General features: G+C 40.8%; 1 protein-coding gene across 5 annotated transcripts in view; it reads left to right on the forward strand.

Moving 5' to 3' along the window:
- The window catches only part of specc1 (sperm antigen with calponin homology and coiled-coil domains 1), an 88,190-nt gene that overhangs the window by 58,938 nt on the left and 6,000 nt on the right, over positions 1 to 23,252 (forward strand). For all 5 annotated transcript variants that reach the window (XM_031310828.2, XM_031310825.2, XM_031310827.2 and 2 more), the window contains 3 exons: positions 3,115 to 3,217; positions 15,894 to 16,010; positions 18,010 to 18,069. In XM_031310828.2, the coding sequence (XP_031166688.1) occupies positions 3,115 to 3,217; positions 15,894 to 16,010; positions 18,010 to 18,069 (280 nt within the window). The remainder of the gene's footprint in view (positions 1 to 3,114; positions 3,218 to 15,893; positions 16,011 to 18,009; positions 18,070 to 23,252) is intronic.

The raw sequence follows: 23,252 nt of genomic DNA on the forward strand, positions 1-23,252 counted from the left end.
AATCACTGTCCGCTTATCAGAAAGGGGTGAGAGACAGATGTTAAACAAACAGGCTTTAATCTTCTGATCGATGGCATTACAGGCTATCATTTCCCCCTACACTCAAAAATGACCACTTGTAGCATTCCATTCAGGTTGCATTTCAGGTAGATGACTCAGTGTTTGAGTTTACATTTACATTTTATTTTACGTGTTATAGTGAGACAGTAAAGTACTTAGTCATCACACTGGACAACACACTCAGCTTCAACCAACATATGTACTGTTGACATTAATAAACACCACTGTCAGTGATATGAAAACTGTCCAGCCTTACCTCTTCGTCCTCTGGTATCATGACATTATTGAGCTATCTGCTGTGTGCTGTGTCTAAATGCTCTCACATATTATTAATGTAAATGCGTGTCATTGTAATGCAGACGTTCGCGCAGTTCCTTCTGTCTCAAATAGGAGATCAGCAGCAGTACATTACCGTGTTTGGTATGGTTTAAGGGTTATGATATAGCTGCTTTTTCACTGCTGATGATAAACACGCGCACTCTCCGCCCACGGCAATATTTGTTTGGAGACAGTCCTCCTGCTTCTGCAGGGCCTCAGAGAACTAATGAATTTAACAGCAGAGCTGCTGTAACGTGTGAAATGTTTACCATCCTCAGAGCAACGACCGTGTCTCATGGTCTTCCCATGGCCTCCGCTCCAGCTAAACCCCAGGGAGCAGACCCTCTGAATAATACTGCACATAGGCATTTTACCAATCTGTTGTACCACTTTGTAATTTCTATGTCTTGTAATAGTTAATCAGTATACTGTATATACATATGTGGGAGAGAGAATGGAAACAATTAGGGAGGGATGCCAATAAAAAGCCTGTGCTAAAGCTTTACATCCAACACTTCAAACAAAAAATAACACTCTGAGCTGTTTTGTAAATAGTTGGCTTCACTCCAAAGTAATCATGAGCCTGCTCTGGACTCTGAACACAAATCCACTGACCTGCAAAGACGCTTCGATCAATCAAAAGAGTTCCCTTTTGCTGATGGAAATCCTAGTTTTCATTTGGAAATTAGATTATGTAGGAAAGTACAGGAGTATCAAAGAATTGGGCAACACTTAATAAAAGTGGTACATGAATTATCCTGAATTCATGCATGATTTCATGCATGAATAAAATCATGAATTCATTCATGTAGTACTTCATGAACTATCAGAATGTACAAGGATTAATAGTATCTCATGCATGACTTAATGCAGGAACAATACGTTCATTAATGCATCAATTAAGGTATTTGAATCATCATGATTTCTGATTTATTAATGATGTTCATGTATTTTTCAAAAAAACTGACCGGTCACAGCAATGTACATATATTCTGAAGAATTGTAGTGTTGTAATCATTGTAAACTAAACATTACTTCATCAGTACTTCATCATGTTTGTGGCCCTTTAAATAAAGTGCTGACCTGGTCCATCTTTAACATTGATAAATAAGATATGATTAATGGTGGCATAAAATGTAATGTATGAAGAATTAAAGGAGTGGCTTGGCAAAATGATACTGAGGCCACTATACATTTACACAAAATACAGTATACTGCAGATGCGTTTTTATAGTTGCTTTATTCACAACAACATGAGGCACTTAAACAGTAATGCCTGAGAACAATGCTCACCCAAGTAGGATATTTCAGAATTTTACTTTTTACTAACTTCTAAGTATCTGAACACCAGAAATGTCTTTTTGACAATTGTTTTTTATTTGGGGGGTCACAAAGATGATTGCTGCATATGCCACCATTATTCATGTTTTATTTATCACTGTTAAAGATGGAACAGGTCAGCACTTTATTTAAAGGGCCACAAACATGATGAAGTAATGAAGAAGTAATGTTTAGTTAATCATGATTACAACACTACAATTCAGTTTGTTTAGCCTGTCACTTTAACTACAGATTTACCTATGAAGAAGACATGGACATCATTAATAAATCAGAAATCATGATGATTCAAAAACCTTAATTGATGCATTAATGAACGTATTGTTCCTGCAATTAAGTCATGGATGAGATACTATTAATCCTTGTACATTACTGATAGTTCATGAAGTACTACATGAATGAATTCACGCTTTTCCATGCATGAATTCATGATAATTCATGTACCATTATTATAAATGTTACAAAGAATTGTATAAATGGATAACTTAATAATATAACTTCAAATAGATTTTTATGTAACAAACTTCTCAACAGTATATACAAGTACAGCTGAAACGATTAATTGATTAATCAATTATTCGATTGACAGAAAATGAATTGGCAACTGTTTTGATGGTTGAAACATTTCATGCATTAGCTGTTTTTCCTTTTAATAATGTTAATAATTGTAATGTATTACTAATAATGTTGAGGTTTAGACTGTTGTGAAGGTGTCACTTTGGGCTCTAATTGTGACGGCATTTATTCCTATTTTCAGAATTTTTACAAGCAATCAGTCGATTAATTGAGAAAATGATCTGCAGATTAGTTCTAGTCTTATACAAAATAGTTCAAAATGAGCTTCACCTCAACCAACTACAGAAGTAAAATGGTGCTGTTGCATTAATGCATGTGTAATACAAATTGTAATGATATAATATGTAACAGTCACAGGCGACATTTTTCTGCATTGAGTATACTCTACTTTTATTTACATTTTTCTGATTATACTTTCATAATTTGACTTCCTTTTACTTTTAATACAGTATTTTTACAGTGTGGTATTAGTACTTTTAGTAAGTAGTAAGTCAAGGATCTGAATACTTCCTCCACCACTGCAGATATTCGATTGGAAAAATGCGTACTTAATTGAACACATTCTTATACTATGCGACGTACAGAACTTGCATAATTATGGTATTTATGAAGCTTACTTCATGTTTCATGTGCATTGAAGTTTGTGTGTGGTGAAGATAATAACCGTTGTGGAGGGTAACACCATCTTATACTCCAAATTACATACTGTAACCGTCTCTCTCTCTCTCTTTCTTTCTTTCTTTCTTTCTTTCTTTCTTTCTCTCGCTCTCTCTCTCTCTCTCTCTCTCTCTCTGATTGCGGTTCATGTTTCCCTGGTGACAGTGTGGAAAGAACGGACCCCTTGGCTGCACTGGCGCGGGAGTATGGAGGATCTAAGAGAAACGCTCTACTGAAGTGGTGCCAGAAGAAAACAGAAGGCTATCCGGTAGGGATCACAGGCCAGAGACCTCTCTCAAATACAAGGCGGGCTCCATTCACTTTCACACCCTACTTTTCTCTGCATCTTTTTTGGGGTGGTATTATTTTAGTCTCATACTCTTCAGGTTTTCATTTAAAAGTGAGAAGACAGCCCCCACTCCCCTCCCATAATATTGCATCGATGCAGCATTGGTCTGCCTATGCCCTCGGGTTCTGTAGTTATTTAATTTTTTTTCAGCCATCACTGAGGTGTTGACTGTAGTGGCACATTACTGTGTTTGCCGACACACCATTCACCCACCTGTCATCTCACTGGTGATATGAAGTCACTGTGGCACGGAGGTAATGGAAACAATGATGTGAAGCACTCAGTGTTACAGACACACTGGATTTATACATGTGTGTATTTATATAGCCGCCCTGCTTGTTTTTATGCATGTCCATTTGATTATGCATTGTTATTGTGTTGTGTCCCCATCTGTGTTCCCTGTGTCCATGGAGCCAAGTGCTGGCAATCACCTGGTTTAGCTGCTCCCCTAATACCCAGTTTAAGGAGCCCATTAAGCCCAGTGGGATTAAAGATTTGTAATCATTTATGTTTGTGTGCCAGCATGCCAACTAGCTAATGCTAAAACTCTTGCCACCAGTCAAACTGGTCCCAAGCTGCAAACTCTAGTTTATGAGGAAGAGGAGTCATTTCAGCCCTGTCAGCATTGTGATAGAAGAATAATCTCAGTTATAAACATACATGACTCTGCTTCTGTCAAGTCTAACAGCATCTACATGTAGCTCTGGCTTGACCAAGTATAAAAAAGGCCCAGGTGATGATAACTGTTAAAAATAGACCAAGCTTTCTCAGTGATAAATGGTCTGAATAATTGGATGAGTTGCCAGATCAATAGTTCCTATTTCTCAAGCGCAATGCTGCTCAGTGAACTTTGAGTCACCCTCACTTCCTTTGAGGTTAGGCGTGTGTTGGTAACACATACACACACAGCAGATCCTCTGTGATGGAAATATCTAACCAGATGAGATAAAACTGCTGCTGACCAACAGACAGTCTGGTAATCTGCATGATAAGATGTTGGACCTGTGTACAGACTGCCATGGCTCACATTGTTTCGATCCACACTTTGTTTGGCATGGATCTTTGAGCAGCAGGAGCTTAGCGACACTGGCATGTAATGGAAGGTCATTGGATTAGTACCCATTTCCACCACCAGCCGGGTGCTTTATGAAGAATGTTTTACTTAACTCAAAGTGCTACAGAGGAAACTGAGACAGTAGCTAACAAGAATCTTAATTAGATGAGTATACACTGTAACGTAAAGAAATGCAGCTCATTCAAAACAAAGACCGGGGCAAATCTTTCTAGGATACAAATTCATTTTTAAAAACAAGTTTTTGGCATTTAAAAGGCTAACCGTGGTCGGGTTAGCTCAGTTGGTAGAGCAGGCACACATGTATAGAGATTTACTCCTCGACGCAGCGACCGCTTGTTCGACTCCGACCTGTGGCCCTTTGCTGCATGTCATTCCCCTTCTCTCTCTTAATTAAAGGAATTAACTAAAAATGCTCTGATGTTTTCAGGCACTGACCTACATCCCTCTCTGCTGGGTAAGAGCAGCTAAAAGTCAGTGGTGGAAGAAGTACTCAGATAATACTATAGTTTTAGTATTAGTAAGTAATAGTCCTGCATTCAGAATTTTACTTAGCAACAATAAAGAACTTTTCCGCTTTGGTCCCCCTACAGGTTGGAAGCAGAATTGTCCATTACCGTTTCTATTACCATTATTCTTATGTCTCATTCGAACTACAGATCTGCCACCCGATCTGGCAAACTTGCATCAAAATAATGTTCCTTAAAATAATGTTTCCAAAATCATTTCAGTGGTTCATCAACTCAAAACAGGGTGAACGGCACTCCTGCATTCGCTTTGCGGCCCTCTATCAGCTATGACAGCACTATGCAAGTTTGCCAGATCGGGTAGCGGATCTGTAGTTTGAATGAGACATAATGAGACATTACGACAGCGGTAATGGACAATTCTGCTTCCAACCTGTAGGGGGACCGAAGCGGAAAAGTTCTTTAGTGTTGCTTTAGTACAAAACTACGATCTGAAAAATGTATCAAAGGTAAAAGTATACATTGTCCAGAATCAGCCCTTTACGATATGTTATATATGTTGCCAGAGGAGATGCTTAATGAGTCAAATGATTAATGGCTTAACTAAATGGTTGACAATCATTTTCTATTGATCGATTAATCAGTGTTATTATTGATTGATAGTATTGCAGCTGTTAAGGTGGAGCTTATTTTAACTACTTGACTTGTTGGGTATAGTTTACTCTACAAACCTGTATCATACGTTCATCATATGATTTTGTATGTTAAATCTTACTCTGCAAAGAACTAGTAATTAAAGCAGTTAAAGAGAGAGTTCAGATCTTTTGAAGTGGGGTTGTTTGAGGTACTTATCCACAGTCAGTGTATTAGCTACAGTAGATGGTGGTCAGCACGCCCCCAGTTTGGAGAAGCAGGCAGGAGTCCTGACATGGAAGCTAAACAATGTACTTCTGTGGACAGGGAGAGCAGCAAAAAGATAGGGGTGCAGCAAAATGTATTTTAGCCACCTAAAAATGGACCACATAAAACATCAACCTCAGTTTAAGTGTACGCTATATTTAGAACATTTTCACCTCTTTACCCTTGCCGTCAGACAGCCATTTACGACGGGGGAACTAAAGCCGTTATATCCATCTATGATCTCTTTAAAGCCACCAGACTCCAGAAAATTCATTTTAAATTGCAGAACATTGGTCTACCACTGCCTCTACCGGTTAGTTTTGTTAGTTCCTGCGACATGAAACCCCTAATGGAGCCTCATTCCCATTTAAGTATGGAACCTATGATCCCTTCCCACAAAGGGCTTAGCAACACACTGTGCTTATTTGCAAGTATCAGGAATGCATTAAGACGATTTGGCTACTAGGAGAGTTTCAGTCTGTTGCATAATTAGTCCCTTTCCCAGAGCTAACTCGAGCTTCGTGTTTGTGCATTTTCTCCATGTATGCCATGTGCTGACCTTAGTTGGATTCATTTACAGACTATTAGGCAGTTAACCTTAAAAATCTATAAATCTAAAGTCTATTTTTAGAACAAGTGTGACTGCCCTATATTGTATTGCTTTAAGAGCATTTGATCGTGATCTGATGAATATCTGTTTCGAGCGAACCTGTGGCAGTTTTTCACAAATCTGTTTAGAAAACATGTTTTGTAAATCTAAAGGGAATACCAGTGTTTTTATATCTGTCCACCAGACCAGGTTTCCATGGAACTTCTTAACATTATGTAATACACTGAATATACTGTACAGAATGTGAGGTGCAGTACACTATGCGGCTGTTCATGGGCATCCAACACAAAGGAGGAGATTAAGAGAAGCAGATTAAAGAAGTATTCATACGTTGAAGCATCTGAGATGTAGATTGAGCAAAAGGTCATGAAACAGATTCAGAACGATTTCTCAAAAGTTTGTACATTTGGGCGCCCGGATAGCTCAGTTGGTAGAGCGGGCGCCCATATATAGAAGTTTACTCCTCGGGTTCGACTCTGACCTGTGGCCCTTTATTGCATTTCATTCCCCCCTCTCTCTCCCCTTTCATGTCTTCTGCTGTCCTATCAAAATAAAGGCTGAAAATGCCCACAAAATAATCTTTAAGAAAAAAAAAGTCTGTACATTTGGTGTTTAAGTTCAGTTTCTCAGCAGAGATAAGTACTGGAGCTGCTGTTTACCTCTTGGGATTTTAGCTTTTTCTGGTAATTTCCACTACCTTACACAGGGATTGGTATTCTCTATAATACCTAATGATTTATTATATGCCTGCCAATGTGATAGTGTTTGTGCATCAGTTACAGTAAGTAGAGCCCAGTTGAGTGCTCTTCACCAGAACATACAGTATATGACCACAGGCCCACGGTTGAGTCTCATGGCGAGCTGAGGGAAAAGGCTACTGTCAGAGGACGGGTTGCACTTCATATGTCTGTTGAAAGGTCAGGCTCTCACAATGTTATGAGGCACATGGAAACCACTAATTACATGCCTAATGCCCAGAGACTGACTGATCTGTCAAACAGTTTGTAGCTCCAAGACAGAGACTACGACAATTACCCGAAATACAACCATATCCAGGTTGCCTGCTTTGTCTTTCTTTTTCCCTGCCATGCTCGTGTTCTGCTCTGATAAAGGTTAGTGAGGTTAGGTTTTCTCAATACATCCACATGCATTTTGCAGTCACTCTCTTCTCTGCTGTGGACTAAGGTCAAAAAGGTAATAATTCAACACTAATTGGCTCTTTAGTATAGAGTCGCCTCGTTGTAATTTATGCTTGGCCTTTTCAGCCTACATAATTAATGGTCACTTTGAAGAGGCAGCTTTGACCATTTCGGTTCGCTTTCACAACAAGCTGGCTCATCTGCCAGCGCGGAGCCAGAAAAGCTGCCATGTGAGAAGGGGTTAAAGCCCATCAGCCCTGTGTCAGTTGTCATTACAGTCCTGTTGTTGGCGGACCTTTTGGTCAAACAGCAGCCTAATTAAAGTGAAACAGAAAACGGGAGCTTTTGTAAGCATGCCGGGAGGTTATTTGATATTTAGGTGCAAATAGCTGCCGAGGGCACAGTAAATCTGTTAATTATAGCTGGACACAAAGCCTGATGTCACACTTGGCCCGTTTACTGTGATCAATAAAGGGATGCGTAATTGTAATCATCACATATAGTTGACAAAGGAAAAATAACATAATGAAAGCAGTAACCATGGCCTACGTGCTTAAAATCATGAATCCAGTCAAGTCGTGTGTGTGTGTGTGTGTGTGTGTGTGTGTGTGTGTGTGTGTGTGTGTGTGTACATAGTCTGCCTTATGGATCTTGTCTCTGGACAGACTGTGACAGCTAACACGGTTAGAGAGACAAAAGGGATAACGTGGCAAATGCATATAAACATACATTCAAGAGCAGGATGGCCGTGCTATCATCATGGAGAAGAGCCCTTGAACCCCTGAGGGAGAATGTGGTGTGTTTACCCACCAGCTGTCTCTCCATACCCCAGTAATGTAGACGTCCTCAGAGCAGTTGAATACCTGACTTGTGTTCTCTCAGCGGAGGATGAGATGCGAGCCCAGACAGGCTCCGACACCTCAAATGTCAGATTCTGGGAAGATCACATATCGATCAGTGAAGACCTTAAGCTCGCTCTGATCGACTCTGCCCTGTGGGAGAGACTAAATGGGCCTCTGACAGGAAATTGGTATTCACAAGGGATCCTGTGCACGTCAGTGTTGGACTGGACACAGACATGAAACAGAAGACCGCTTTTGTACAACTTCGGTTTCACTGGTTTTCAAGGCAGTTAGCAAGATCTGACTCAAATGAGCACTTTGCTGTACGGCCACACTCTGCCTGTAACTGGATGTGTTGCGACTTCTATGTGTGTGTAACTTTTTTCTGACTCTTCATCTTTACATTGTGGTTAGATAGCAGTTGGATTACAAGGCATTCTTCTGATCCCAAAGCAAGTTAGACCCTTTTCATATGTAATTTTGAAGTTTTAAATAGCAATATCTCATTTTTGTGTCAACACGTTTGACACCTTAGTTTCAAAATTTCCACACATTTGTCATCTTGCATTTAGAAACAAAATGCCTCCTTGTTATGGTTCAAGTTTCAAGTGGCCATTTTTGGCGTTCAATAAAAAGGCTTTCCTGAACGTCTCGTCTGTTGAAAAACGCCTCCTACTGTATATTTATCAGCTTCTTTCATGTCTTAATTTAGGACAGGTCCAGACACTTTTTAAACTTTTTTTTCTCAATTAACCATAGAAGCCAAACAAAAATAAATAAGCTGTTTGTTCAAGATGGGAACAATGAGCAAAGGCTCTGAACATTAGGGTCAGCTGGGCCTGACAGAGCACAGCGCATCCGGCCACGTCTGGGAAACTCACACACTCGCACACACGCACACAAAGCCATTAAAGGGACAGAAACGGACCCCCAGGCGAGTGTGGAATGGAGGTCAGACATCGAGGAGGGCAAGAGGGTCGCAGTTCAAAGACTAACCATCACTGTAAGTTCTAATAATGTAGGATGAACAGTAATAGTGCTGTGAGTGACATCATCTGTGTAAAATAACAGTTTACAATTGATCATGGGGCTCACTGCAGTTGAAAATGACTGAAATATCTTAATAAAGGGGCTGTATTTTTTATTATTCAAATCATCAATAATCATAATTGTTAAACTATATCTGGGTAAAATTTGAATAGAAACATGCTTGAGACTTAAGGGCCTCTAGAAGTCTGAACTTCAGTGAGAAAAAAACCCATTGAGTAACCCGACATCTGGTAAGTGGTTGTGCTAAGTGGTTATGTCTGATCTGTTAAATACGACAGAGCATTAGGGCCACATCAAGGGGGGAAAAAAATAAGAAGGAAGATTTTTCATTTATTTTGCATTTCGAGAATAAAGTCGACATGTCAAGAAAAAACTTGATATTTCAAGAATCAAGTCGGACTTTTGAGAATAGCCTAAACCAAACTACTAGCTTTACCTATAGTCTTCTACAAAATGCATTGTGAAGGCCTATATGAACTCGTGAAATTATACTTCAGAATCGGTTTTAATAACAAGGAAATTCTTTCTCTTTTAGCGCATAAACACAGTATGGTGATAAGTATTAGGACTTTCAAGAGATTGTCCCGAAAATTGCGTCTGTTCAGAAGGAGAAACCACACAAACTTGGAAGAGGTGGACGTATTCCTACAAACTGAAATACATAGCTTGTAATGGACAGATGCAAGGGTAGCCTATCGATGGTTACACCTTCACGCAATACAGAGAGGATATGTTGTATCACAAGACACAATAAGACAATTGATCAAATTGTTTGATCCTGAAGGAGTGGGGCTCAGGCGAGCGCGGCACTCCAAGGTTGTAACCCATAGCCTATCGATGATGTTGCCTACATGGTAGCTGGCATGGCGGACAGTCGCTCTAATGTGATTAAGTGATAAAGGAGTTGAATTTATTCTCGACTTTTTGACATTATTCTCGTCATGGTGACTTTAGTCTCCACTTTTCGACTTTATTTTCGAAATGGTAATTCAACTTTATTCTCGTCATGTTGACTTTATTCTCGCCATTTCGACTATTCTCGCCATTTCGACTTTATTCTCGAAATGCAAAATAAAAAAATAAAAATCCTCCTTAATTTTTTTCCCCTTGATGTGGCCCTAATGCTCCGTCGTAGTTAAATACTTTGAATCAGATGAGAATATACTGTAGATATCCAGTACAGAGAAAGGTCCAGGATGTGTTTAGCCTCGCTCAGTTAAAGGATTAGAAAGGAGTAAATCTCTTTTATATAATCTTAATATTAATACCAGCAATTTCTAATGTTATTATCAGATAGGTGAACATTTGCCATCAAATGCAGATCTATCATGAAGCATCAGTACAGTTGACCTGTGTGCTCTTGTGCCCTCTTTGACCCGTACATTGTCCTGTGTGCAGAATAGGTCCATTAAATCGTATGTCGAGGCAGGTTGAAGAGCAGCACTCTTCAGCTCCACCAGCTCTGTGACCGTCCCTGTTGTCCTGTCTTTATCTCCATGGTCCCGCCTGTCTGGGCTTTCATCCTGTCATTGCTCATGACTGTGATTCATTGCATGATACATTAGGGCCTTCTCACCCTCTCTCCCTTCTCTGTCTCTCTTTGTTCCTCCGTGTCAAACTAGCTTTTTTCATTTTTGTTGTCGTCTCCTCTTATCTTCTTCTTTCTTTCATTTTTGTTTCTTACTCACATTTCACTCTCAGTCATTTGTCTTCTTGATGCCCTACTCATTCAGTTGAGGTGAGGTAGAGCGATTCTGTGACAGGAAATATACTGAGACCAGCTCATCAGCTAGATGACTCTCTCAGGCTTGATGTCTCCTGCTTTCACCCTTTAGACTGATGGCTTGTTAAAGTGTGTGTGTGTGTGTGTGTGTGTGTGTGTGTGTGTGTGTGTGTGTGTGTGTGTGTGTGTGTGTGTGTGTGTGTGTGTGTGTGTGTGTGTGTGTCACAGTTATCCTCCATCTCTCTGTGCGTGCTTGCTGCATGTTGCGTTGTGCTGTGGTGTTTTTGCCTTCTTGATCTGTGAGATCTCAATAATGCAATTATGGGCACGTTGACATCTGGGTGTCAAGTGACATGGAAGCATGACAGCAGAGGGGCTTTACTCCATGGTACTGGATGTGACACCAGTCCAGTTGCATTTACATGTGAAAGCAGAGGGCACACACTTAACTTCTATTGCTGCACACACACCTGGCTCATGTCCAGCTCATCTGCCAATTCCATTTCTAAATTTTTCTAAATGCTTTACAGCAGAGAGGATATGCTGTCCTTGGCTTTAATGTCCTCTGCAGCTATAGCCGTATGTACATCTGAAATGATTACTTAACTATTTGACTAGTTGGTCAACTAAATCAAAATAAAATTTTGATAATTGATTAATAATTTTTATTTTTATAAGGAAAATGCTTAACATTCACTGTTTCCAGCTTCTCCACTGTGATAATTTGCTGCTTTTCTCTGTTGTCTATCATTGTAAACGGAATTTTTTGGACTGTTGATCCGATAAAACAACTTATTTGAAGACAACAACTTGGACTCTGGGACAGTGTCACTTTTGACATCGCCAGTATCTTTCATATAGGCTGCGTACCATTAAAAGGCTGAGAATCAGTGCTGTTGCATGAGGCCATTTTAGTCTTTATTAGTACTGTTGTATGTGTGACATGTCTGTGTCTGCATTTTATTACCTGATCAAACTTCCCAGGCTCAATTTCACTTGTAACTTAAATACTGATGCTTTCATAGATAGTATCTATTTCCCACTTGGAGGCAGACCAAATATACACATATGAACTTGACATTATCTCTTTTTTCTTCTTCTTTTCCTCTCTCTGTACAAGCCCCTGCTTTCCTGTCATACTCTCTTTCTCTGCACTCTGAAAAGTGCCAGCTCTGGGCGCCTGAGTAGTTCACCTTGTAGAGCAGGCACCCATATATAGAGGTTTACTCCTCGAAGCAGCGGCCGCGGGTTCGACTTTGCCCTGTGACCCTTTGCTTCATGTCATTCCCCCTCTCTCTCCCCTTTCATGTCTTCAACTGTCCTATATAAATAAAGGCCTAAAAAAAAAAAAAAAAAAGCGACAGCTCTTCCTTTTGTGCTGAGCGAGACGCTTCCTGCCTGTGTTTGCTTTTCTGAGCCAGCTCCCAGAGAGCTGTTGTTGTCCGCTGCTGTTTTAGCATTCATGCCTCTCCCTCTCTTTCTACCCTAAGCATATCCCAACCCCCCACCCAACCCCTTTTCTCTCCCACTCCCACCCAGAACTTGAACTAACCTACTGTACCTGGCCCTGGCCTGGATTAGGACATGTGTTTTCCTCTGATCAACCAGACACACACTGTCACCCACGCATGTACAAACTGCACTCTGCAATCTCTCTTATCATCTTATTTGTCATTGGCTATCTTGGTCTCGGAGTCTCTGAGGTCCGATTAACCCCCGATCACTCCCTCTGTCTGTGTGTGTGTGTGTGTGTGTGTGTGTGTGTGTGTGTGTGTGTTTTGTCAGTCTGCAAATACATCACACACACTGTATAGTGGCAAGCTAAGAGAGAGAAGGGGGAGTTATGAGAAGAATGTGGGCTGACATGACTGCACAGGTCTGCCCTCCAGACATAATGGATAGGCAGTGACTGATGGAGAGGAGGCTTGTGCATCCAAAGACTCTTCCGCCTCTGTTATACCATTGAAGCATTAGATAGCAAAGTGATCTGTTATCTGCAGATTAGAGATCACTCGTAAGGAGTGATGTCAAACGTTTCTGTTAATTCATAGCACATGCTGAGTAGTATCAAAGTGGTTATTAAAGTATATAATGATGGGAGTTATTTGAAAATAGGTTTGATTGTTTCCCTTATCATCATAAGTTAATGTGACTGATTGGGTGATTGTTGATTAGACACAGACTGTATTTCATGACAAATAATAGTGAACGTGTGACTATGCATCCCGTATGCATCCTGTTTGGCTTCATTCAGATTAAGCTGCTGCTCCCTCATTGTGATCACAAATGCTCTGGGGCTTTCCCTGATGACTCGAGTTAGACAACAATAATTGGCTGCACTTTTCTAAGTCATATTTTATTGAGCATTTCAACAAATCAGATTTAAGGCACATACAGGACATTCCAACTCTATCAATTTCAGATTTAGGGAGATAACAAAACATGTCATTTCATAACATTTAACATGACTACGAGTCTACAGCCATGCTATCAGCTGTGGCTAAACAAACATGCTCATGTTCAGCACGTTTAATGTTTACCATGTTCACCACATTAGTTTAGCATGTTAGCATTTGCTGATTAGCACCCAGCTTTACAGCTGAGTATGATTGGAGTAACAGACGAACAAATTTAAATTTTGACCTGCTGGTGGCGCTAGATGAAAAGTCAGGGGTTCTTACAGTAATTTTAATGTATCAAAAATGAATAGCAATCCATCCTGCAGCTGTTGAGATATTGTACTAAAAACTTATGTCAAGCTCTGGTGATGCTAGAGGAAAAGTCAGGGGGTCATCAAAGTAGGGTTCATCCTATGACAACCATATTGTCTGTACAGATTTTCATGGCAATCCATTAAATATTTGCTGAGATACTTCAGTCTGGACCAAAGTGGTAAACTGATATTCACAGAGCCACACCACTACACACCATTAGATGGATAAAAAGTAGATAAAAATAAGAGAGGAATCACATTTAGCTGAAGGCACATTTCCATAGTGACCAGTAGTGACCATAGCGATCACCAGGTTGCCTCAGTGTGATTGTCAGCTTCACAACAAGAAACCAACGTGCCACTTTTTGCTCTTGAGGCAGGACTTGCCTCTCACCTTGAAACTACAGGTAGTTTTAAGATGAGGTAACTGGCATCCATAACGCCAAAGCAGACAAAGGCAAGTGAAGGCAATTAGAAATAACAAATCTGTCATCAGTTCGTAGGAGCTCAGGGGATTTTCATTACTGCAATGACTTAGAGCTGTGACTTTTAATTCTTGTCCTCAGGACTCAGAGTTGTCAGTGCTGTTTTTCTATCCTCTCGCATAGTTAATTACATTCCCCTGGCGTCATATGTATGGATCAGTCACTGGTTGGATTAGCTCTGGTCCTCAGGGCCAGGACTTAAGACCACTGGCTTAGAGCAACAGTAAACAAACACATGGCTGCATGTCCAATCTTTAGCATCTCACTGGAGCTAATGCTTTGTGGACAGACACAAAGATGTACTCATAGATATTTAATGCAGGGCTTTATCCCTTACAAATAAAAAAAAACAATGTTTTATTTCCTTTTAAAAATGTCTGCTTAACCCTATAAGGCCCTCAGCTGCAAAAGTACATCCCTTGTAGCCTAAAAGTGTCAAATAAATCTGTAAATGTTTTTTATAGACTGCATTTACGTAGTCAATGGGTACTACTGTGGTTTTAGTGTGATAATTAGAGAGAATAATAGGCTAGCCTGAGACTATTGTGGATTAGGAAATAATTTTGGCTTGACAGGGTTAAACAGCTGCACATTGAACTTGTTGTTTTATGTTTCACTGCTTTTTGCAGGGCTTCTCTTATCTGGAAAGACACACAACACAGCTCCCAGCTGGGGCTGTACCACACGCATCCATCCATAATGTTGTTACATGTCATGCCATGTTATAACAAGAAAAGTTTCTTGTAAAAACAGAATAATTTACCTTACTAGATAATGAGAAAATATGTCCTAATAATATGAAAAACTGAGCAAATACTGTTTTGTCATGGTGGCAGCAATACACTGCTGTATTTAACCATTGTACGCATGTCTGCTTTTGTGGCACTTTAAGAATTTCCACCTGTACTTGATGGACCTGGATCAGAATACTGTAACTTCCCCAGGTTCAGTGTGTGAAGTATGGGAGGCAATGGAGGCCTATGAAGCCTCACAGACACATACCCATGATACAGGAGAGTCTCCCTGGCAGTGAGCCCCATTCCCAAAGCTCATGAGAGGGATACAAGAGGAAGACACCGGAAATAGCTAATCTATCCAACAGGGAGCCTGCAATGCCAAACAATGGCCCGGAGGAAGTCTTTCCTCTGAACTCCCTTCTCTTATCAGACCCTGAATACGCTGTGTACAGCGTATGAGGTGATGATGCTCTGTGAATCTCACAGTGAAACACACACAAAAGCACAACAGACTGGACGTGCTGCTATGCATGTTCTTCACCCAGAGGAGCGATCAGAGAGAGCATCAGAGGCTCAAAGGGGATATAGGAAGAAGATCCTCCTAACATCCTTCAAAGGAAACATGACCAGGCATTAATGGAGTCTGAAAGACCCAGAACAGCATTTAATAGCACTACGTTTTAATTGTCATGTTGTTTCCTGTGGTTCTTTAACTTAATGGCTTTTTTATTTCATGGCCTGTTCACGTTGTCACAAGGCTATTTGCTCTCTCCCACAAATTATAGGCTCTTTAAGCCCCTTATCATTGTGATATTCATGTTTTTTTTCTTTGCCGCGACTTCTTTTCCCGTCTACAGAATATTGACGTGACCAACTTCAGCAGCAGTTGGAGTGATGGCTTGGCTTTCTGTGCCCTCTTGCACACATATCTGCCGGCCCACATCCCTTACCAGGAACTCATCAGTCAAGATAAGGTAGGAAACTACAGAACAAACTGCACACACTGCAGTATTACTCTCACACCAGACCCAGTCTTGACAGGTAGGTCAGCAATGATCGGAAATCCATGTATTTATAGAAGGGAGTAAACAACTTGTTTCAATTTTATTCAAACAGGGGCAATGCACAATTAAACATTAACCTTGTATAAAAACAAGGAGAGATGCATTGTACCAGGTTGTAGCACAATTGCTATTTCCGCCCGTAGTCCCTGGGCAGGACATCTCCAACCCCCAGATCTAAATGCAGACTCACTTGCATACTTAGATTCAGTGATCACTGGGTCGTGACCCACACATACTTATACGTCCGTCTATGAGTAATACTGTGGTTTCGTGTCAGATTGTATGAGAACGGTGAGGTCACTCACATGTACAGTGCATGGTGTACGTGATGGCACAGAGCCCCAGGAAAGTTACTACAACACTGACTGGATGCTTTGCTGTCAAAATCCTTTTCTGTGCATGAGGTTGAATTGATACGAAACGAATTCAGAGAAGGCAGTTGGATTTGTTTCGTGAGGGGAATTCCTCACTGCAGCTTGGCAGAGCTCAGATTACCTTAAATAAAGTATAGCTTATTTGAACCTGCAGTGACCATGACCTCTCTGATTTGTGAGTAGAGCAAACAAACCACATGTTCAGACTTGTGTGGTCCTCTCCCTGACTTAGACTTGCAGAATTGTGTCACTAGAAAAATACCGCACATAAAGCCACAATAGGTTGTTTGTGGGTAATGTGAACCTGCTAACTGTGAGAATGATGTTTGCCAAGAGCAAGATTTGCCAGGAGTCATTTTTTCCACCATTAAGCTGCACATTACAGACTTCCTTTATCCAGTTGTAGATATTTTATAGGTCTGCCATATTGTCCGCACAGCATTAAGAGACAGCCTGAAGATTAATTATCAATGTAGCATATGTGTAGTCAAACTGTACGTGATCCTGAGCACAGGACAGCAGCTACCATATAGCTTGGTGTTGACAGCTCTGTAATGCAGGTGGTATATACAGTAACTGTACAAACAATATGGTTCCTCTCTGGGGACTGCGGGTGTTTCAGCCTGCTACGACATTAAAACAATAGAAAAACACCTCCGACCAGGCCTGACACATTCTACGTGACAAATTAGTCATGTAGGCGTGTGTGCAGTCGTGTCACTGTGAATGTGTAACATTGAGCTGATGACAGAGACATCTCTCTGAATAATTCAATAGACTTGTGTTGGCTTTAATAACTCTTGCTGAGTGACTTTCCCCAAGGCCCAAACACCCACCCTCTTCCCAGTATAATCTTCCAATAATCCCATTACTGCCCTCCTTCGCCCTTTAACGTAGACTTTCTTAATAAAACAATGTCATAGTTGGACTTATATTTTAGGTGAATGAGGGAACATTTGTTCTTTCAATCAGCAGTCTACAGCTGCAGAACTAATTATTAAGAATTCATAATTTATGAATTCAACATCCCAGCTGTGCCGATGTCTAGAGGCACTTAATATGACAGTTGGAGTGCTTGTGAGAGTCACGATTAGCGACTCAAGGACCTTCACTCTCAATTCAAAAGGCAGAAAAAAAATTGAAACTTCAAGTCGAGAGAGACTGAAAAAATTTTCCTATCAACAGTGCTCACATACAAGGACAGGTTGTATTTCACTCCTAAGTTTAGATTTCTCACTTTCTTTCAGTGGAGAAGTTACTGTACACAAATCCACAGTTTCATAAGGAGAATTAGGCTAAATCTAAAGGAATTCAGTTCATGGGGACATTAATTAGGCTCACAGTATAGCTTTACACTGATCAAATAAACATAGGGCTTTAACATGCTCACACCAACAAGCTATGGCTTACATATGTATTAGACTGTCTCTTGGGTGTTTGTAAAGGTTTATAAATGTATTTGTGGGCTTATTGTTTGAACCTCTATGTGTGGTGTTGCAGGATGACTCAACACCCAATGGTTTGTTTTTCTTCAGGTCAAGAATCTGACCCTGGCTTTCCAGGCTGCCGAGAGCATTGGTATCAGACCCTCTCTGGTGAGTTGAGGTGCCACAGACCTCGAACACCTTACACAAATCGAAACTTTTGGAAATTGATTTGCCAAACTTTCATGATGTGAAGCATTTGAACAGAAATGCCCCACACAACAGTGTATATCAGCTACAGAGTCCTTTCTTTCTGGAATGCCTTGAGTTTCTAGCACTGTACGCAGGAAATGCATAACACTTTGCTTCAAGAGAAAAAACAACCTAATACATAATTCAGATATAATTTGACAATTTATGAAAACATTGGCAGTTCTCCTCGGAAATGGCTGATTTACAACCAGCTGCTCCACTGAAACATTGAGACTTTGTAAGCACAAAATCCCTCCATGTTGGGTCGTAAACAAAGTCACTTTCATGTTTATTTCTAGTGAAGCAGTGCCGCGTGCTTCTGAACTCTCCCTCACTGAAAGGAAGAGTTTGAACTTTTTACGCTTATTTGCATTCTTGCTGAGAGTTTACAGTCTCTCATCACCCAATGGTTTGCTTTTCTTCAGGTCGACCTGAAGAAAAGCAAACCATTTGAACACCAACTGCCACTTCTCTGCTGGGCATCCAGCTGTCTAATGTGCAGTAGAGGATGGATACCCGAACCGAGCCGGGTTCGGACAGATATTTAGAAATGATATTCGGGTTCGGGTCGGGCTCGGTCACATCAGCGCGATAAGGCATTGAACATTTTAAATTTTAAAAAGCTTATTATGTAGGTGCGCGCCTGTGTTAACGTGCGCTTGTTGCCTTGTGTGCGCTGATGCGCTCATCTGTTGACATTTCTGAATGCCTTCCTACAGTTGCTTAATAAAAGCGGGCTTTCCACACAAACAAACGTATGTGTCATTAGTATGAGAAAAAAACGCGATTTTAACTGTGTCGGGCTCGGGTCGGCTCGGACATAAATATCTTAATGTCTGTCGGGCTCGGGCCGGGTTCGGTTACTGCTCTGTCAGACGCGGGCCAGGCTTGGACAGAAAAATGCGGCCCGATCCACACTTTAATGTGCAGGCATTGGACAGTGCGGTGGCCTCAGTCGGTTTCCAGCGGGATGTCGAGACCTGTGGTGTCCTTTCACAAGGACTTGGCTGGATCCTGGAGTGCCGGTGCCATTCAACCGGGTGTTTTTCTGTGTGCAGATCTGACGGCCACATTCTTCTTCGTGATGAATCATGCACAAGTTGAAGGAGCTGAGGGGATTACATTTCACTGGAAGTAGACCTTGTACGATTTTACATGACAAATCTGATTGATTGATTGATTGATTGATTGATTGGGGGATTGATTGAGGGATTGATTGATTGATAATACAAAGCTAGTGCCTAGAGACAGTTTTCTTAGCTTAGCATAAAAACTGGAAGCACGTTAAATTTTTCCTTTAGCTTAGAGAAGGTAAATAAGGTCAAATAAAAAGTCTAAGGGCGCTGACACACAGAGCGGATTATCGGCCGTCGGACCGTCTGGCGAGGTCGGTGACTCGAGTCTGTTAGGTGTGTTCTGTGACGTCGTCCGTCCGAGGAGCCGTCGGCCTTCATTTGGCCAACCCGACATGTTCAGTCGGAGACAGGGCAGTCGGGACTCAACCAGAAATGGTGAGCGGATGAGCCTCTCAAAATCTAACGAAAATCTTTTAAACTGACCTTTGTCAATCTGAAATGAAGACAGATTCAGCAACTGCATGGCCTATTTCTCGCTTAAAATGTTTTCAGAAACACGTTTCAGTGAACTATTTTAGTACAATATGAGATCGTATTCTGAACAAGCCGCCATGACAGTCTGGCTGTGAATTTCCGGAGAAAAAAGACCCACGTGATGCGTTCGTCCTATCAGCTGCCGGTTTTCATTTTCTGGGAAACAATACAGAGAAGCGCCGCCTGCTGCTATGGAGATGTATTACGTTTCGCACACGCGCAGAGCGTACGCTCAAGTCGGCGTCGCCTCAGTGTGTTTTGAGCATACGCGGAGTTTGCGGGGGGGGGCACAGGGGGAGCACTGCCCCCCCTGGCGGCTGAAGTGGGTAATTGCATTGTTTAATGGCTTGACCAGATATTTTATAAATATTTTAAATAACACAAAACAACTAAATGGTGGTAGGTAATACATCTGATGTAAAAAAAATATTTTTTCAGGGCTCTGGCTCTCACCTGAGACCATTGTCGACACATATGCAGGACGCAAAAAACGAAAATTACTGTTGCACTAGTCTGGACATCTTACCGTGCCAACGTTGTAATAAAGGTTTCCTAAATGCCATGTATATAAATTTGCTGTCAACTTAATAAATGATTGTGTGTTTTGTGTAGATTTGGACTTTTATATGTTTTATTCCAACTTTTTATTTCACTTCACCAGTGGATCTACTGATCGCTGTGGATTACTTTTTTTTCGTGTCATTGGATTACGGCAAAATACGGATCTTTTTTCTCAACGTGTCTTAATGTTTTATGGTGTGACTGTGCTTGGTTTCTGCGTTTGGAGAGGCATCTCAACAGACTGTAGGTCCAACACTGATTGTTCACGGTTACATTTTAGTTGAAGTGTCAGGGCATTTCGCCACCATCTGTCTATTGCATTCCAAGACAGCCGTGCCGCGATTGGATTTCATAAGGGTGAGTTGTTAAACTGTTACAATGTAATTTACAATCTTCTTTAAAAATAAACATATGTTTATTTAGCATGTTTGTTTTGTCCATATGTGCTCGTGCTGTGTTCCCCAAGTGGTAGGCCAGGTCTCAGCTTCTACAATGAGTTTCTTTTTTTTTTGCTCGAATGTCAAACTCCGCTTATGGTTTTGAGGCATTTTTTTGGATCTCGGGGACCCGACTGATTAGTCCAACTGCCTTTTCTGCCGACGGTCGTCCATCTGGTTGGTGTGTAAGCACCTTAACATGTTTTGGCGTTGTCAAGACAGCATGAAATGTGGCTGAAAAGCGCTGTCTCATTCCTATTTATACCATTTTGGTTGGCATTGACCTTAAGTAGTTAAGGTTCAGCTAGCCGACTGGTCAGGGGATAGGACCTGAACAAATTGGGTTCCGTTACCTTGTGTAAGCATGGACACCTGGCCAACAGTGAATGCTTTGAATGTCTTGCCTAGAAGTTGCGTGGGTTCCATTATAACGCGTCACTTACCAGGTGACGTCAGTTAAGTCTGTTAGGATTCAGGGCTTCAGGCCTTAGGGTGGAGATTAGGGCCTCTGTCCAAAGGTAAAAAAAGACCTGCCTACAAGCACCTCTAAAGCCCACAAATTAACATGCTGTGTCTGATTTGTTTAATCCGTACAGACACGTGTAATGAGACTAAGAATCCTCAGCCATGCTAGTCTGTGAGGCTGCACCTAGGCACAGCCATGCTTTGAGCTAAATGCTAATATCAGCATGCTAACATGTGCATGTGTATCAGGTACTCAATCATGTTCATCATTTTAGTTTAGCATGTTAGCATGTTAACATTTGTTTAATTAGCACTAAACGCAAAGTATAGCTGAGGCTGATAGGAATGACATTAGTTTCAAAGTTATTTGCTTATAAACCAAAGTATTAGACAAATTGAAATTTGTATTTTTCAATTCATCCTGAGGGGGAAATGGATGTGTATACCACATTTCATAGAAATCTATTCAAAAGTTGTGAATACTGTATTGCTATTTTAGGCTGGACTTTTCCTTTAAGCTGCATGGTTTAAAATAAATGTTTTTTTTTGTATTTCTCTATAGCATTGGATATTGACTTAATAAGACACAATCAAAAACATCCTTAGTTATTGTTTATTAAAATCCTAATAACTGTCACAAATTCGGCTAATCTTCATCAGTACTGTGGGTGTGGTCTGATCAGATAGGATAAACAGTTGCCAGGCAACATGAACCTCCCATCACATTCTGACTGTAATGTTTCGACTAAATCCTGATTGGTGCTGGGAAGCATGTGGCATCACCTTTTTTCCAGCTGAGCCCCGCCCACTTCAAACCATTGAGAAAAGCATAAATTCCAAAATCTTTCATGTGAAATAATCAAAACTGGTCAAACTTTGGTCGAAATAAATTGAGTGTTCATGCAGGATCCCATTTGCTCATACTGAGAAGCAGGGCCTTTAAAGTCATTTTTTGAATTAGGTGCAAATGTTCAGATGATAATTTAGGATACAATGAAATCTTTGCATTTTGGCTGTGAATGTCTATCCCAGATCCTGACTCATTTGTCTCTTCACTGCCTTCAGATCATAGAACAGGAACTGTTGTTCATAAATACCATAATCCTCATCACATGCACATACAGCCTTTATGTTTTTATACTGTCATGCTTTCTTTTGTCATTCTCATTTAAACACATACCACTGCCAGCAAGAGTGTGGACACTAAACCGTCTAATGCTGTCTTGCCTTGTTGCTCTCTTTGCACTTATGATGACAGCTTCATGTCATAAGGAACATGATAAAACAGATGAATGTAGTTGGATAGTTGATCTCTCTGTAAGCCCAACCAGAATAACTGCTCTGAGATGACGTAGAAAAAACACAAATCAGTGAACAGTTCAGTGTGGAAGAGCCAGCTGGACGTCAGCAAGGAAGTGGGTAAGGCTTAAATGTTTCACTGAGAACAAAGGTCATATTTCTTATTAGCTCTCCATTGCATGCTTGTAGTTAGGAGATTGGACATGGGAAACTTGTTCCCATGTCAGTGACTTCCAACTTTTCAACTGCTTATTTTTTAGTGCTGCATAAACAGAACCGTCACACAGCTGATCATCCTCTCGTTAGGAGGTTGAGACATTGTGGAAGTGATTGTACTGAAGCTTCTGTAGAAATCTTAGCTAAGGGAAACTACAGTGACGCTGCGTCAATATGGAGTCATGTGAAAGCCTGGTTCACTGTCTGACTCATCGCTGTCAGACAGGAGTTGTCTGTGCAGCCGACTGCAGCTTCACACAGCTCATTGGAGAGTCTCGTAATACTGTAGATTACAGTTTAAGCACATTTTCTTAAACACACGTAATGTTATATTGAGCAGTACACATTCATTTATCCTGCAAAAATCCCTCACTCACTCAAAACAGTTAACTCTTGCTTTAAAAGAAATAACTTGGCCAACTACTTCATGTCCTATAGTCCTGTGATAAGGTCCAGGAATTTTGGACCGGGATACATGATAACCTATGTCGGATTACAAGAACCCAGGTCCCAT

The sequence above is a fragment of the Sander lucioperca genome, chromosome 13, assembly GCF_008315115.2.
Source record: "Sander lucioperca isolate FBNREF2018 chromosome 13, SLUC_FBN_1.2, whole genome shotgun sequence".
Lineage (NCBI taxonomy): Eukaryota > Metazoa > Chordata > Actinopteri > Perciformes > Percidae > Sander > Sander lucioperca.